General features: G+C 49.4%; 2 protein-coding genes across 4 annotated transcripts; one reads left to right on the forward strand and one right to left on the reverse strand.

The window, feature by feature from the left end:
* Positions 1–4,816: 4,816 nt before the first annotated feature.
* C17H5orf52 (chromosome 17 C5orf52 homolog) lies at positions 4,817–9,490 on the reverse strand. 3 transcript variants are annotated; one of them, XR_003515159.1, is made up of 3 exons: positions 8,751–9,490; positions 6,714–6,822; positions 4,817–5,140 (listed from the first exon to the last, which is right to left on the reverse strand). XR_003515159.1 is itself a non-coding variant. In XM_027566298.1 (3 exons), the coding sequence occupies exons 1-3, from the start codon at positions 9,389–9,391 to the stop codon at positions 4,943–4,945; spliced, it is 585 nt and encodes a 194-aa protein (XP_027422099.1). In that variant the 5' UTR covers positions 9,392–9,490; the 3' UTR covers positions 4,817–4,942. The 3 variants fall into 3 exon arrangements, 1 of the variants encoding a protein (XP_027422099.1); XM_027566298.1 differs by having other exon boundaries at positions 9,114–9,490; XR_003515158.1 differs by having other exon boundaries at positions 5,047–6,822.
* Positions 9,491–9,521: 31 nt separating this feature from the next.
* On the forward strand, positions 9,522–15,282 carry DUSP18 (dual specificity phosphatase 18). Its single transcript, XM_027566299.1, has 2 exons — positions 9,522–9,942; positions 12,428–15,282. The coding sequence occupies exon 2, from the start codon at positions 12,498–12,500 to the stop codon at positions 13,062–13,064; it is 567 nt and encodes a 188-aa protein (XP_027422100.1). The 5' UTR covers positions 9,522–9,942; positions 12,428–12,497; the 3' UTR covers positions 13,065–15,282.
* Positions 15,283–15,852: the final 570 nt, after the last annotated feature.

Here is a 15,852-nt window from a genome sequence, read left to right on the forward strand (position 1 = left end):
ATGACCCAGACCCTGGCTCACAGAAAGTGCCTTTGAGCAGATCCCAGCTGAGTGCACAAGCATCTGCTGACCCCTTGCGGTCACCATTGGATCTGCACTGGCCTGGCAGCAAGGGCCTAGGTTGCACCTCTGGGACTTTCTGCCCTGGTGACCTCATTTCTCACGTCACTTTCCTACCACTTATCTCGTGGGGTCCTCCCTACAATCCCAGCAAGTGAGGAGAGCCAGAATTCCCATTCCCGCTTCACAAACGATTGGCAACCCCCCGGGATCTAGTCCCAGATCCACCAGTAATTCCTTATCTGACCTTGGCAAGTCAATTCCCTACTCTGTCTCAGCTACCTGTTGATGAAATAAGAGAAGCGGCCTGTTCGAGGCAGCTCTGAGATTTTCCCAGTTCCCCAGACTCTCGGCAAAGAGAAGTGACTTGCTCGAGGTCAGAGTGAATCAGGGCAGAGGCACTCCCAGCGGGCAGGTCACCCCAATTCCCACAGCGGCGGGGGGCAGTGAGGGTGTCACGGCAAACAGGAGAATCAGCTTCTCCACATTTGTGTTCCGACTGTGGGCTGAAGCGCCACATGGACAGACGGATAAGTGAGTGATGGGTGGATGGATGGGAGGATAGGCGGATGGGACGAACATGTAAGAACTGTGGGATCACTCTTAGCTGCGACTGCCTCCCCTGCTCCCCAGCTATCTGCCCCTACGGTCATCTGCGGAGGCCCCTGGCAGGCTGCCCCACACCCACTCGCTGGGATCTGATGCCGCTGCCCTTGCCTGACACCCTGGAGCTGGGACCTGCCATGACGTCCCAGCATTCTCACCCAAGACTTCCTCCCTGCCGTGTCAGTGACCACATGGTCAACGGTGGTAGCCTGTGAGGAAAGTCAAGGGCCAGGGCTATGTATGGACATCTGTCACAGAGCAGTTCCTGCATCGACAATGGCTGAAATTGAGGGTGGTGCTGGAAATGAAGCTGAGCATCACTGGGGCAGCCGAATGGCAAGGGAAGAGCACGCCTTATGCATCTCACAGCCTGGTTCAAACTGAGCGACTCTGAGCAAGTTTCTTAGCTTCTCTGTGCCTCAGTTTCCTCATCTTAAAAGTGGACATGGGTCTTCCCAGGTGGTCCAGTGGTTAAGAATCCACTTTGCAATGTAGGGGGCACCAGTTTGATCCCTCGTCTGGGAGGATCCTACATGTCTTGGGACAGCTAAAGCCCACGTGTCAACTACTGAAGCCTGTGTGCCGTAGACATGCTTCACAGCAGGAGAAGCCACCACAATGAGAAGCCCGTGCTCTGCAACTAGAGAGTAGCCCCTACTCTCCCCAACTAGAGAAAGCCCGTGCCCAGCAATGAAGACTCAGAGCAGCCAAAAATAAATTTTTTTTAAAGTGGGCGTGATATCTGAAGAGTACTCTTGTGAACACTGAGGTAGGATATCAATGTCTTGCGTGTAACAGATGCTTGGTAAACAGAAGTTCCCTCCTTTTGTCCCAGGTCATGGAGAAAATCTAAAGGAACCCACTGTGCACTCAGCAAGATTTTTGAACTGGAAAGTTTTTTCCAAGTGCCCTAAAGGACTGACGTGTATCTAGTGAAAGGGGAGGAGGGAAGGAAATGCCATCAGCGAGAATTAGAGTACACCCAAAACACAAATCCCGCTAAAAGAGTATCATTCATCTGTCCCCTGCCATCAGCATGGTTCTTCAGACACAAAGGATGTTCCACAAAGGTTTCCTGAGGACCAAACTGAAGACATCTTTTCATAGCTAATGGGCAGTGGTCAGGACTCCTGTGTCCTGTTCTCCACTTCCTGGGTGGGCGTGTGCCTCATCCACATCTCTGTAACTCTCCCTCAGCCTGTCCAGCCCAGAATGGGTGACAAGTTCCCCTTAGCCACCTGGCAGAAGGGAGACCTGGAGCTCCTTCCAGTTCTCTGTGAAACAGCCAGTCTCGGGTAACTGACATCACAGCTGAGGTTCCACATCATCTGTGAACTCATGCTCCCGAGGGGCCCCGCCTCCATTTCTGACTACAGTGACGAAGACTGGGGGCTTATCACATGCCGTTTAGGAGATGGTCTTCACATTAGACAGGCTGAAGGTAGACTTTGTCGCTTACTAGCTGCCCAACCTTGGGCAGGATTCTGGCTCTCTGAGCCTCAATATCTCATCTATAAAGTGGGCTAATAAAATTACCTACTTTGTTGTTGGGAGGATTCAATGACTCATGTTTGAAAACAACTGAGCTCTGTGCCTGAAATATGAGTGCTCAATAAATGTGACTATGTCAGTGATTTTAGTTACGGGAATGGGATGCCAAGGGAGACTTCATTTAAACTAGGAGTTCCACCTGTGTGTGTGTGTTTGTGTGTCCACTGGACTAAAGAATCCCTAAGGCCGTCCTTAGCTTCAGGATTCTATTTCTCTAATATCTTCCTATCCGATACTCCTTCATTTCTCTCATTGATTTTCCTTCCCTTTTCTTTTCTCCTCTCTCCACAATTAGGCCACCTAATGCCCACAGGTTCGGCTGACCCCACCCACCCTCTGCACCTACCAGGCTTGGGGATGCCATCTTGTTCTTGCTTTAAGTCAGGAGTCACAAATGACACTTTTTTTAAATTAAGAAAAAAAAAAAAAAACCTCACAGCTCCACCCTCACGCCCACCAGGAGCATCTGCATTGCTGTTCCCTTCTCTCCTTCACTGCTGCTAATGACAATATGATGATTTTCCCTACTACTCGAAAAACTATTTTTATGTAATTAATATATGCTTGCTTGCTTATAAATGCCTAATTTAAAAAGAAAAAAGAACTTGGCAAATTTCTATTAAAAAAAATTAGGGGCCTCTGCAGAATTTCATTACTTCTTGTTCCTTACTTAAATGCAAAATCCTCTGGTTTTTAATGCAAATATGGGAAGATTAAGTCCGCCCGTGAGTTAGTGGTTTATAAAGTGACTTACTAGGTAGACATCCCAAATCTCCCACCCATCTCACTCCCAGGGTTCCCCCAGTCTGCTGGGCCACAGCATAAGACTGCAAAGACCCTCTGCCAAGACCAGCCATCCAGAAGAGAGGAGAAGGGTGGGTGTGGCTGAAGGCTAGACAGGGGTGAGGCTTAGAGAGGCTGCATTAGGGGAAGATTTAGGAGGGGCAGAGTTCTCTGGAGAAAAGAGGAGCTTGGGTGGCTTCGTGGGCCTTCAGAAGACATCAGGATCCCCGAAGCCTTTCTTTCCCCTTTCTAGGTACAGTGCCAGGGAAAAGGACTGTTGTTGAAATGAAACGAATACTCAAAATATAAGAAACACATCAAAATGCTAGCAGTGGTTGGTCTAATGGAAGAGTTTTTGTTTTTGGCAGATGTAGTCATATTGCTTGTATAATAAAACTTAAAGTTTTAAAGTCAATTATTTCAATTAGTTGTGCTTAGCCAAGAAAACAGACAAAAACCTAGAAAAATAAGGTTTTGGCTCCCACTGAAAAGTAGCATATTCTCAAAGGAAGACCATTAAAAGGGAAAACAGAAGCTTCATGGACACCTGGCTCTCCATCCCTGGATGAGGACTGAGGTCCTTACCTAGCAGCTGTGGTAATGCAGAGCGACCACTCCCCGGCAGCCAGGAAACCTGCTTCTAGTTCTCTGCCACTAACTTGCTGTGTGACCTTGGGCAAGTCAAGCCACCTCTCTGGGCCTGTTTCCTCATCTGTAAAGTGAGGGGACCTGGTTAACTTTAAAAAATATGTACCGTGCCCTTACTCTGGGCACTGTGCTGAAGCTGTTTTTATTAAACAAAGGAATAATCACTTAGAAAACACTGACTGCTCAGTGTTATTGGGCATTGTGGTTACAGAGGTGAACAGATGAGTAACCCGGTCATTGACATATTCACAACATGGTCAGGAAGACAGAGCAAAGAGATGGCCAACCGCACGCTCAGTGCAGAGACACGTCAGCACACGAAGGGGAGGCCTCTGCCGGTGGGGTGGAGTGCCACAGGAGAGGCCTGAACTGAATCTTGGGGATCCCTGGCTCTTACTCTCAAAGGCTGTATAGTCTGATATAAGGCTGGGACAAATATCCAAACATCTACCTCGAAAGGCAGAGCGGAGCCACCACTGGTAAGCCAAGTTCAGAGAGAGGGGAACCCATGCGGCTTGGGCTGGGTTGTGGAGGGGCAGGCAGGAGGCAGATCAGAGAAGCTTGTGAGGGGCTGGTGGGGAAATGGCATTGGGATAAACCTTGGAGGGTGAAGAGAACTTCCTCAGAGCCCTGAAGATCATTCTAGATGAGGAGCCTGCAGGTGCAGCTGGGGCAGCGGGCAGGCCAGAGCGGCAGGGCTGGCAAGGCTGGAAGCTAACTGAAGGCACTGTGGTGAGAGCCCGTGGAATGATGGGCCCTGGGCTGAGTGCTCCGCAGCCTCACGCCGGTTCTCAGAGGCAGGTTCCCTCACTGCTGCCTCGTTTTTTCACATAAGGAAACAGAGGCTCAGAGAGGTTACAGACTCACAGCTGATGGACGGCAGAAACAGCCCTTAACCCAGGTCTGCCTGATGCCCCACCTTGACTCAACACTGGAATGCCAGGCAGTGGCATTACCAAGCCCTTCCCATACAAGGTACCACTGTCCCAGCACACCTGGCCTGGCATTGCACCAAACACGTGGGTACCAGAGGTCAATTCCTGCCTTAACCTTGGAAGCTGGCTCAATTCAGCCCTTTCCACTTGGGCAGCTACAGGACTATCAGGATTGCCTTCACCAGAAAAGGGGGGATGGGACTGGGCAAGAAATAGCAGCATTGCCAAGCGGCTTTGTGCTCCACTGTCCACAGGTCTCATTTATTGCTGTTCTACAATGGTGTAGACTGGCTCACTTCCAGCTTGTCTCCAGTCAGCCTAGCGTCGTCATGGCCCCAGGATGGACCACTCTGCCTTGACTAGGGTGGCTGATTTTTCCTGTTAGGCTGAGGTTTTAATGGGACCTTGTTCCCTCGGATGCTATCCAGGTACTGCCGGATGTTCGTGGATTCCCGTCGCCAGCGCCCCAACTTTCTGAGCTGGTCTGTCATGAATTTCTTTTTCAGGTGGTCATACAAGTGGTTCATCTTTTTCTTGGTCTTGTCTGCAGCTCTTATCTTACAAAAAGCAGAGGTGAGATTACTTCACAGTAAGAGAGGGATCTGTGCTGCTGCTACGAGGTGGAAAAGGAGCCAGATGAACTCAGTATTCCATCAATAACTTGGCTCACAGGGAGCTCCATTTCCCTGTTTGTAGAGGGCCTCTAGCCAGCTCACTCCTGTGGTACCTTCTGACAGTCTGCAGCCTCAGAGCCTAACATCTCTATTTGGAGAGTGGTCAGAAAGAGGGAGGGAAAAGGGTGCATCTTGTAACCCCCTTCCTTAACTCTTATCACTCAGTCCCTATTACTCACTTGGTGCCCCCCACATATTGTCAGTGACACCCCCTATGTCACACTGAACTGGACTTCTTTTTGGCCACACCACACAGCTTGTGGGAGTCTAGCTCCTGGATATGAATTGAACCTGTGCCCTCAACAGTGAAGCACAGAGACCTAACCACTGAACCACCAGGGAATTCCCTACTTATTTCTTCTATTACAATATATTGCCAAAGTCCCCACAGGGCATAGCCATCCCAGTTGAGAACCATGGCCACACATGCAGGGATACCAGCCATTATCCACTGTTCTCAGAGCACTGTTCAGAGGGTTCCCAACACACTAGATATTTGCTGCCCTCCTGGAGGCCCTGAGAAATCAATGGCTGGCCAGAGCCATCTCCTCCCCTAATGGGAGAACTGTGTGTGGGAGAAACACTGCTCTAATTCCACTACACCATGCCACTGGAAGTTTAGCAGAGAGACACTCACACCTCTACTCTTCTTTTGGTCTCGGTGACATTTAAGATCTGCCACCATCTCTTCAATCTTTCCCACTGTTTTCAATGTCAGAATCTCATGGGTCCCTCCAGATTTGGTCCTGGAACGTGGAGAGGGACTCAAAAAAGTCAAGAAGGGTACAGCAGCTTAACTCTGGCCCCCTGCTCTAGTGGAAAAAACGGGCACATTCTCAGAGTCCATCAAGTTCACTAGTCTCTTCCTCATGCCCAAAACACTGCCTGTCCCAAGTGAGCCCTGAAGATGCATTTAATGAATTAATCAGTCAGGGCCTGTGGGATGATGACACTGTGGTTGCTCTCTTCTTCTGAGGGTTTTTGGGTAAGCAGGTCAAACCTTTCTTGTCCATAAGCAAAAAGTAGAAAAATCTCAGTTCTCATGTGGAAAAGTGGGAGATAATCCCTGAAGGTAAAAAAAAAAATGACCAAATGGTGTCAATGCCAATTCAAACTCTAGAAGCAAGACTTGTTTTTACAGGAGATTGTAGGAATACACTCAGGGGCTCCTTAAATAGATAGGTAATGTGTTTTGAGGGAAAAAAATCCCACAGGAACCAAGAGATGTGGAATCTTCCTTGGCTCCTTTAAACAAGGAATAGCTATGACACTTGGGTGAATCAGTAACCTGAAGTCTCAATTGTCTCCTCTGTAAAAGAGGCTTGTATTAGAGCACCTTGATGGCCTCCTACCACTTCTAAGATCTGAGAGCTCCCTCCAAGGTTTCCGGGAGAGTGAAATGAACATGGATCAAGCCACTAACACCCTCTAATGGAAAGGCTTGTGACGACTTTACCTCCATCTCATAGATTCGCTGTGCACTGAGGTTGTCACGTATTATCACCCGAGATAAGTGGCTCTTGGGTAAAAATTTTTTCACTGCTGCTTCACTGGAATTCATTAAGCTGGAGAGGGAGGAGAAGGTGGTACAGGCTTGATGGCTGGGGTCAAGACTAGAACACAACCTGATCTGATGGGATCCCGGGGTAGTGGCTGACCCTTCCTCAAGTTTCTTGGGAGAGGCACTGCCTTGTCATAACTGTCAGAGGAGCAAGGGAGTAGGCTTAGGTTTCTTCCTGTGGAGTATGTGTGCCTAAGGGGTGTTTCTTGGAAGATGCTGAGAGGAAAATAAAATCCTGAGAAGGATGTAGAAAGGTCAGAGTAATCCATAAAAGAAGTGTCAAGAGGGACTTATAAGTGTCCAAAGGAGCAGTCAACTGAAGAAAATGCAGGATGAAATGGGAGGCAAAGGTCTTAGAGGAAAGAAGCAAAGTCAGAGGGATAAATTTGACGAGGGTTGGGGAGGGGCACTGTTCAGCCTAGGTCTAAGGGAGATCCCGGTGGGGAAGGTCAAAGGAATCAGGAAAAAAGAGAATAAAATCCCTGGACACAGGTTATGTTGGTTAATTGGGAAATTCTAAGGGAAAAGGGTTTGGGAAAAGTCTAGAAAGGTAAAGAAAGTCTGAAGTGGACAAACACTTGAGGAGACTCTGGAGGGTGAGAAACAAAAGTTGGGATGGGGTACGGTAGAATGAAGCCAGGTGCTCCAGGCTAAACTAGAGGTAACAATTTGGTTAAAATGAGGAACTGGTCAAAAATGGATAATACCAGGCATTGAGTTTTCACTTTTGATAATTTGGTGACACCATGAAGTGGTTTTGCAACTATATAAATATTTTTTGCTTACTTGAAAATAATTATTCATAATATTTTCTTTCTAAAATTTGGAAACTATTTAAATATACAATAAGGAAGCAACTAAATAAATTGTGATTAGGCCATACAATAAAATACTAAGCAGCTATGGATAAAACAGACATCCACAGTGTATGGGGGGGGGGGGGGCGGGGCAAGTTTACAAAATAATAAACTTTTTTTGTGACATATTCCCTCTCTACCACTAAAAAAAAAAATGCAAAAGCATGTTGCAGTATGCATTTATGAATAAATCTGAAACAATATACACCACAATGGTAACAGTGATTGTCTCTAGCCATTCATTATGCTCATCTGATTTTTCTATAAGTGTATATTATTCTGATAGGACAATAGTACAATTTTTAAAGGATAAAACACTTCGAAGGACTAAAAAACTCTTTATCCTAATTCATTTTCAGCCCGTTTGGAACAGTGATTGTCTCCAGATTATTCATTTTGCTTGTCCATCTGATTTTTCTAGAAGTGCATACTATTTTCACAGAAAAAAAAAAAAAGGGGACAAATTTTAGAGGATAAAACATTTCGAAGGATTAAAAAAATTTCCCCCTAATTCATGTTCAGCCAGTTTGAAACTGTGCTTTTCTGAATGCTTTTACATCTACAAACAAGTAGAAAGAAACACCCTTTATCTCCCATTTATAATTTTTCCGACAGAAAAGACATGAGGGGATAGAAAAGACTCCTTTAGAGATCAAGATGCTCACAATCAAAAGTCCCCCGAATTCTGCTGGGGGTAAAAAAAAAGCGTAAAATACCTAAAGATACACTAAACAGTTCACCCACTCAATGGTGCACCAAATTACCAATACTTCCTGGGAAGGGGGGCGGGGGGGCGGCGAGATAAAGGCCATGACAGGAAATACTCCCTTTCAAGTAGTAAAGATCATTTTGAAACATAAGGCTGCCAGAGCAAGGCCTCTGTGGGAGCCTGGGCAGGGGTGCGGGGTGCGGGGTGCGGGGGCGGGTACTCTGAGGGAGTGTGAAATGGAGGAGGCGAGGGGAAGCTGAGGTCTATGGGGACATGGCCACGGCTGAGGGAACGAACGGCTTTCCCTGGGTCACTGCGGAAAGCAGACTGAGGAAAGCGTCAGGCCTGAGAGAACCTGGGCCTCACCCGGCTGGTAAGGAAGTTCGACTCGGCCCAGGGGGCGCTAGGAACCTTCTGGACAGACGACGTCAAGCCTGGGAGACTACAGGCCGGGCCCGGGCGTTCGGAGGATATACGGGTTGAGTTGGGAATCTCAGCCTCCTTCAGAGTCCGGGCTGAGGGCGTTCGGGCTCCGGAGAGGGTGAAGACCTGGACTGGGACATTCAGACTCTCCTGGGGTCTAAGAAAAGCCCCGGCTCTGAGGCGCCCAAGGTTCTGCAGAGCCAGGACCAAGATCCCCGCGGCTGCCTGAGGGAACAGAAGTCTGAGAGAGTTCGGCTTCCCCGTGGGTCCGGGCTCTGACGAACGCTCTGGGTACCCGGGCCGCACCTGAAGAGAACAAGCGGCTGCGCGGTCCGCGGCCGCAGGAAGCAAATCTTCGGCTGGCTCCCTACGTGAGTGTCCCGGCGGTTACTGAGCCTACTGTGCCGGAAGAAGGCCGACGCCGGGTAGGTGCCAGAACTGCTGGTCGCCTGAGGGGCGACCGCACCGGCAACGGGCGAGTCTAGGTTCCATGTGACCGAGGGCCGGAGCTGCTGGCCAACCGCTGAGTTTTCGTCTCCCGCTTTGGCGAGCAACTCGGGAATGGGAGCCTCCTCGGGGTCCATGTTCTTCTGAGCGCGCGCAGACACGGAGTGAGCGCCTGCGCAGACGCGGTGCGCGGAGCACGGCACGTTGCCCGGGAGACACGCAAGGAAGGCGGGACCAGGGGGTGGGGTGGGGTGGGGTGGGGTGGGGCGGGCCGTGTGGGCGTAGCCCGGAAGCCTGCGGATGCGGCCGGATTGTCCCTTGGCGACTGCCGTGGCGCCGCCCGGTGCGTTGCCATGGAGACGGGCTGGGCGAGAACTAGTGGGCTGCGGCACGCAGAGCCCGGACCCTACTTTTCGACTAGGACTGCTCGGGTTCCCGCGTGATCGCAGGGCGGTGGCTGGTGAGTCCGGGCCTGGCAGCTCCAGGACGGGGAAAACGAGGCCGGGGTTTCTCCGGAGACCCGGCACGGCGCATCTCTTTCTGCAACAAGGGACCATTGCTATGGAAACCGGAGCCCCTGGCCGGTGGGGACAGTGGCTCCTGGGTCGTGACCGATCTTCTCTGACCCGGAGACGCTCGCCCAAGGTTGCTTCCTGAATGCACTTGCCCTCCCGCCCGCGAGAGAGAGGTAAGACCCCGAGGTCTTGACACAGCGGGCAAATAAGCCCATTCCAACGCCAACTCCCCGGGAAATCTACCTGACTCACCCCTGAAGTGGCGCCTTTCTCCCATCAACCCTTGGACTATGTTCCACGTTTTATAACCCAGTATTAACGAAAGCCGCATGGCGTTTGCCCACTTTTCTCTCTAGAAAGATCGGCTGTTTTGAGCCTTGCTTTGTGACCCTAGACAGGTCCTTTTCCCCACTCTGCCTCACTTTCCCCGTGTATAAAATGGAGATATTAACCCCAGACACCGGCTTGCTATGCTGTTTTGTAGGCTGTAGAATTGTGACACTGAGATGCCGCCGAGTCGCTCTTTCTCCCGCTCTCTCCCCCTCAAGTTAAAAGTTCTTCAGATCTTTGGGTCATTTCTTCAGGCGATCTTTGCAACTCTGTAGCCCCAGCCTGAAGTAACTCCGTTTACTTTTCATTCTCATAATGCCCTAGATTTTAACTTCCCTAACAACAGCAACAGTAGTTAATTATGTGCCAGGCCCTGTGTTAAACACTTTACATGGATTACCTCATTTAATCCTCACACCATTCTTTTTTTTTTTTGAAATGTCACATTTAATGTTTTCACCACTGTACTTCAGACCTACATTGTACAAAGTGACCAGTAAGTATGCCACAGTAATTAACCAACCTCTGAGATGTACTTTCACACCAGTGTCTTGGGCTCTTTTGATACTAAACACGTTTCTCATTCAGTTGAATTGAGATGCTGCAGTTGGGTTCTCAGGAGCCTTGTGAAAAAAAAACAAGCATACCACACCATCTTTGTTTAGTAAGTCAGTATTTGTTTCTTGCACAACAAACATTTACTTCATTGAAATTAAACTTCCAAATGTAACTTATTAATAGTCTTCAGGTTCAGCTCAGATCACTCAAGATGCAAATTCTCTGCTAAATCCAGATAACTTAACAATAATTTTAGCAGTTAATCATCCATAACACACACCAAGGTCTTTCTCCTAGAGCAGTTTTAGGTATTCATTGTACAGGTGAAAAATGATCTTCAATTTTCTTCTCTTTTTAATCTAAAAGTTGGAAGGGAAAAGATTTTTTAGGGTAGGCACTATTATCCCTATTGCTCAACTCTGTTGCACCCATAATTGCCTATTTAATGTCTGTCTTTCCCATGAGACTTTGAGTTCTGTGAGAGAGGGGGCCATGGCTGTCTTGTACATTTCAGTATCCCCAGCACCTACCACAGTGCCTGATAAGTGTTTCTTGATTAGCATGAAAATGACTTTCCTCTCATCACTATCCTCACCTTCCAGAGCAGTGTCTTCTCACCACACATTTTGTCCCTGTAATGAACGGCAGCCTCCCCTAATTCCTGTTGCCCGCTGGGCACTAGTTTTGGGGGCCTTCTGTCCACTTCTCTCTGAGTTTTCAGGTGATGAGGCTCCAGAACATCCCTTAGCATTTGGGCTTCCAGTTGGTTGAGGGTCGGGCTTTTCCTCTGCCCCTGGTAGCTCAGACTGTAAAGAATCTGCTTTCAATGCAGGAGATCCAGTTTGATCCCTGGGTAGGGAAGATCCCCTGGAGAAGGGAATGGCTACCCACTCCAATAATCTTGCCTGAAAAACATAGATAGAGGAGCCTGATGGGCTACCGTCCTTGGGGTCTCAAAGACTGAGTGACTTTCACTTTCACTTCACGTAAGACTTTCAGAACAAACCAGTCCCATCCGCCCTACCTACCTGGGGTGAGCCTACTGCACTGGACTCTGGGGGTACTGGCAGGTAGGATTTGTCTAGGCAGCCTTTGACCTTCCTCTCTAGCAGCCTAAGAACCACCCTCACCTCCAGCCAGCTCCTCTCCCGAATTCTAGAGAAACATGGCCAGAGATCCCATCTTTTCCAGAAAATCTCTCGGGAGGCAGAGTCTTGGTTGTTGGAGTCATTTCTTCATTCAGCAAATATTTTTAAGCACCTGCTTGTGGGAACATGCAGCTTGGCACTGGCGATATAGTAGGAACAAAGGCAGAAACGGTGATAAACCATGAGAACTCACACACAGGGCATGGCAAAAGCACATCTTCAGGAAATGTTAGGAAGGAGGGCACCTGGGACCTGCCTGGAGCTGGTATTTGATCACGTGTAGGGGAGGGGTATAGTCCCAGAAAGTTTCCCTCCGGAAGTGGCTCTTGGCCAAGATCCCAATGCTCAACAGTTCTCTGCTGAATGGGACAGACTAGGACTTGCCAGGCTTGTAAGGAAAGGGGGTTCTGGACTGAGAGCAGGAAGGGCCCTAGAACAGAATAGGACTCAGCCCAGCCGAGGCCCTTCAGGACATGAGAAAGGTTAAAAGCGGGGTGGAGAGATGGGCAGGGAGCCAGGCCACAAGTGACCTTGACAGCCACACTAAGGGGCCCCACTGAGTTACATGAAGCAGGGGGCCCTGAACTGGGGCTCCTCATCTGTCTCCTCTCCCTCCCTGCAGTTTTCCATGGACACAGCCTAGCAGGAAGAGGGCGCCTTTATGTCTCACGGGCCGCTGACCCACTGGCCTGATGACAGCATCCCCGTGTGCCTTCCCAGTTCAGTTCCGGCAGCCCTCGGTCAGTGGCCTCTCACAGATCACCAGTAGCCTGTATATCAGCAGCGGGGTGGCCGCCAACAACAGGCTCATGCTCTCCAGCAACCGCATCAGCACGGTCATCAATGTCTCAGTGGAGGTGGTGAACGCCTTGTACGAGGACATTCACTATGTGCAGGTGCCCGTGGCCGACACGCCCACCTCGCGGCTCTGTGACTTCTTCGACCCCATCGCAGACCACATCCACAGCGTGGAGATGAAGCAGGGCCGCACCCTGCTGCACTGCGCCGCCGGCGTCAGCCGCTCGGCTGCCCTCTGCCTCGCCTATCTCATGAAGTACCACGCCATGTCCCTGCTGGACGCCCACACGTGGACCAAGTCCTGCCGGCCCATCATCCGGCCCAACAACGGCTTTTGGGAGCAGCTCATCCACTATGAGTTCCAGCTATTTGGCAGGAATACCGTGCACATGGTCAGCTCCCCCGTGGGCATGATCCCTGACATCTACGAGAAGGAGGTCCGTCAGATGATTCCACTCTGAGCCATTCCGCCAGCACGTGCCCCAGGGTCACTGATCTTCCACCAAGATCTGTGCTCAGACACCCTCCTTTTATCAATACAGGAAAACCAGGTGACACCTTTTATAAGGGCAAGGAAAAAGGAAGCGTGCTGTAAGCTCTTAATCTTATCATTCACATCTTTAAAGAGTCAGCTTACTACATGTAAGATGGTGAAGATAAGTTTTCTCCCCAGTGAGTGACAGGTCATGGCTGCTGACCAGAGGGGAGGGTGAACCAGGTGGTGCCCAGGTCAAGTGGACCAGCGCCCAGTGCACGTGGCAAGTCTGGAATCCTGCAGTCTTCCCCATGACCAACTAACTAACTGAATAAGTCTAATTAACTAACAATAAGATAACTAACTGAATGAGTCTTTCACAATTCCACCTCATTCTTTCGAACCCAAAGCCAGCCTTAAGCATCATGGCACCTCCTGTGCTTCTCACGGTTTAGGTGCCAACCTACTGGATGAGTAGCCTTCAAGCAGTGTTCCAGAAACTCTGGGAGCCCCAAGGCAACCCTGCTTTCACCTTTAGCCACCATTGGCCAAGTCTGGTTTTCTGGATGGATTGGACTTACACATAAGATAGTTTTCAAAGGATGCATTCTGTTGTGTTAAATTTTTTTTAACATTTTTTTTTTATTTGAGCACTGCTCTACACGGCAAGCTCTTCTCCAGCTTTTGATGAAAAGTGGCATTGGTCTCTGTTTCGGGGCACGTGTTGGAGAGCAGGCCTGACATCAGGCCTCAGCCCAGAAGGCTGGAGCTGTGAACCGAAACGCAGCCTTGTCACCTCCTGCTCATGTGACCTGTGGCCTCATGGAGCCTGAGTTTCCTCATCCCAGTGATGACAGCCCTTTCCTCTTAGGGTCGTCGTGAGGATCAGTGCTTCCTTAGCGCAGTGCCCCAGCGCGTGGTAGGTGCTTGTGTGACCAGCCGCTCTCCGCACGAATGATGCCCTGGCCCCACTGGCCCGGGTCTGAGAGTCATCCTCACAACAGCAGCTCCCTGCATCTGTGTACAGCCCCTTATTGCTCAGAAAGTGCTCTTTCCAAAAGTTGTCCTGCATGGGGAAAAAACGGTTTCAGTCTTCGCGCACCCCTGCCTTGCAGGAGGCCTAGATCTCAGAGCCTTTTCAGGTTTCCCACTGTGTTTAGCCCCCATGTCACCTGGGAGTCCTAGAACAAGGAGCACACATCCGGCTTCTCCCAAAGGGCCTTGTTTAGATCACCGGCCACGAGAGCCAGCCCTGGCCTAGCTGGCTGCTGGGGTCCACGGGGGCGTGTGCCAAAGGGATGAATAAGCAAACCTCACCTGAAGGTCCTGAAATCCAGGGTGGGTCCAAGGTGTGCAAGGATCTGGGTCAAGACCAGCTATTCTAACCCAGAGGTTTTCAGACCGAAGGACAACTGCTCCATCTGGGTCCAGAGCCCGGTGGAGGCCAAACACGCCTTCTCTCCACGCCCACCCCTCCCCTGCTTTCACAAAGAGCCTGCCCACAGGTGTCATTTTAGGGTCGGGGGAGACCTGTCTCATTTTCTCGAAGGATAAACAGACCCACAAACACCAGAGCTGGTGTGGCGAGGCCCCCACAAAGCGGAAGAAACCCATCTGAAAGAAACCCAGGTGGAAAATTTCGTTGAAAGCATTTTTTTTTTTTAAGAGAAGTTTATTTGGGTCTATTTTGTTTCAGGTTCTAAAATGGTTAAATCAACATACCATAAAAGTAACTGTGTCCTGTGTAAGGTTCTATGTGTTTTAACACGTTTGTGTCACTACCTCCACAATCAGGATGCAGAGCAGTTCCGTCCCCTCAGAATTCCCTTATGCTGGCCCTTTGCCCCACCCCAGCCTCTGGCAAACCCGTCTCTGTTCTCCATCCGTACAGATTTGCCTTTTCCAGAAGCTCACATACATAGGTCATAGCGGGTGTAGCCTCTGGAGACGCTTCTTTGAGTGTGTCTGAGGCTCACACGTGTTGCCTTTCGTGGCCGTGTGCTTTTCCTTTGCACGGGTGTGCCAGGTGTCTTACTTTCACCTACTGAAGGATATTTGGCTTGTTTCCAGTTTTTGGCAATTTTGAATAAAACTGCTACAGATACTTGTGTTTAGGTTTCTATATGAACAGAAAATCATCTAAGGTATGTACCTAGGAGTGAGATTGCTCAGTCATATAGTAAAGGTTTAACTTTAAAAAACCACCAGATTTCCAGAGTATCTACTTTTTTGCCTTCCACTATGAGATCGGTTCCTCTCCGGTCTTTGGAACGGCCAGTGTTTTTTATTTTAGCCGTTCTTACAGGTGTGTGGTGTTAACTCCTGTGATTCTGATTTGCACTTCCCATGTGGCTGATGATATTAAGCCTGTTCTTGTGTGTTTAATTGCCTTCCATGTTCCCTCTTTGGTGAAGTGTCTATTCAACGATTTTACCCATTTTTAAATTGAGTTGTTGTCTCACCATTGAAGGTTGGGAATTCTTTGAATATTCTGGATTGTTGTTGTTCAGTCATTAAGTCGAGTCTGACTGTTTGCAACCCCATGGACTGCAGCACAGCAGGCTTCTCCTGAAGTTTGCTCAAGTTCATGTCCATTGAGTTGGTGGTACCATCCAGCCATCTCATCCTCTGTCACACCCTTCTCTGCCTGCCCTCAATCTTTGCCAGCATCAGGGTCTTTTCCAAGAGAGTCATCTCTTCACATCAGGTGGCCAAAGTATTGAAGCTTCAGCTTCAGCATCAGCCCTTCCAACAAATATTCAGGGTTGATTTCC

This window comes from Bos indicus x Bos taurus, chromosome 17, assembly GCF_003369695.1.
Source record: "Bos indicus x Bos taurus breed Angus x Brahman F1 hybrid chromosome 17, Bos_hybrid_MaternalHap_v2.0, whole genome shotgun sequence".
Lineage (NCBI taxonomy): Eukaryota > Metazoa > Chordata > Mammalia > Artiodactyla > Bovidae > Bos > Bos indicus x Bos taurus.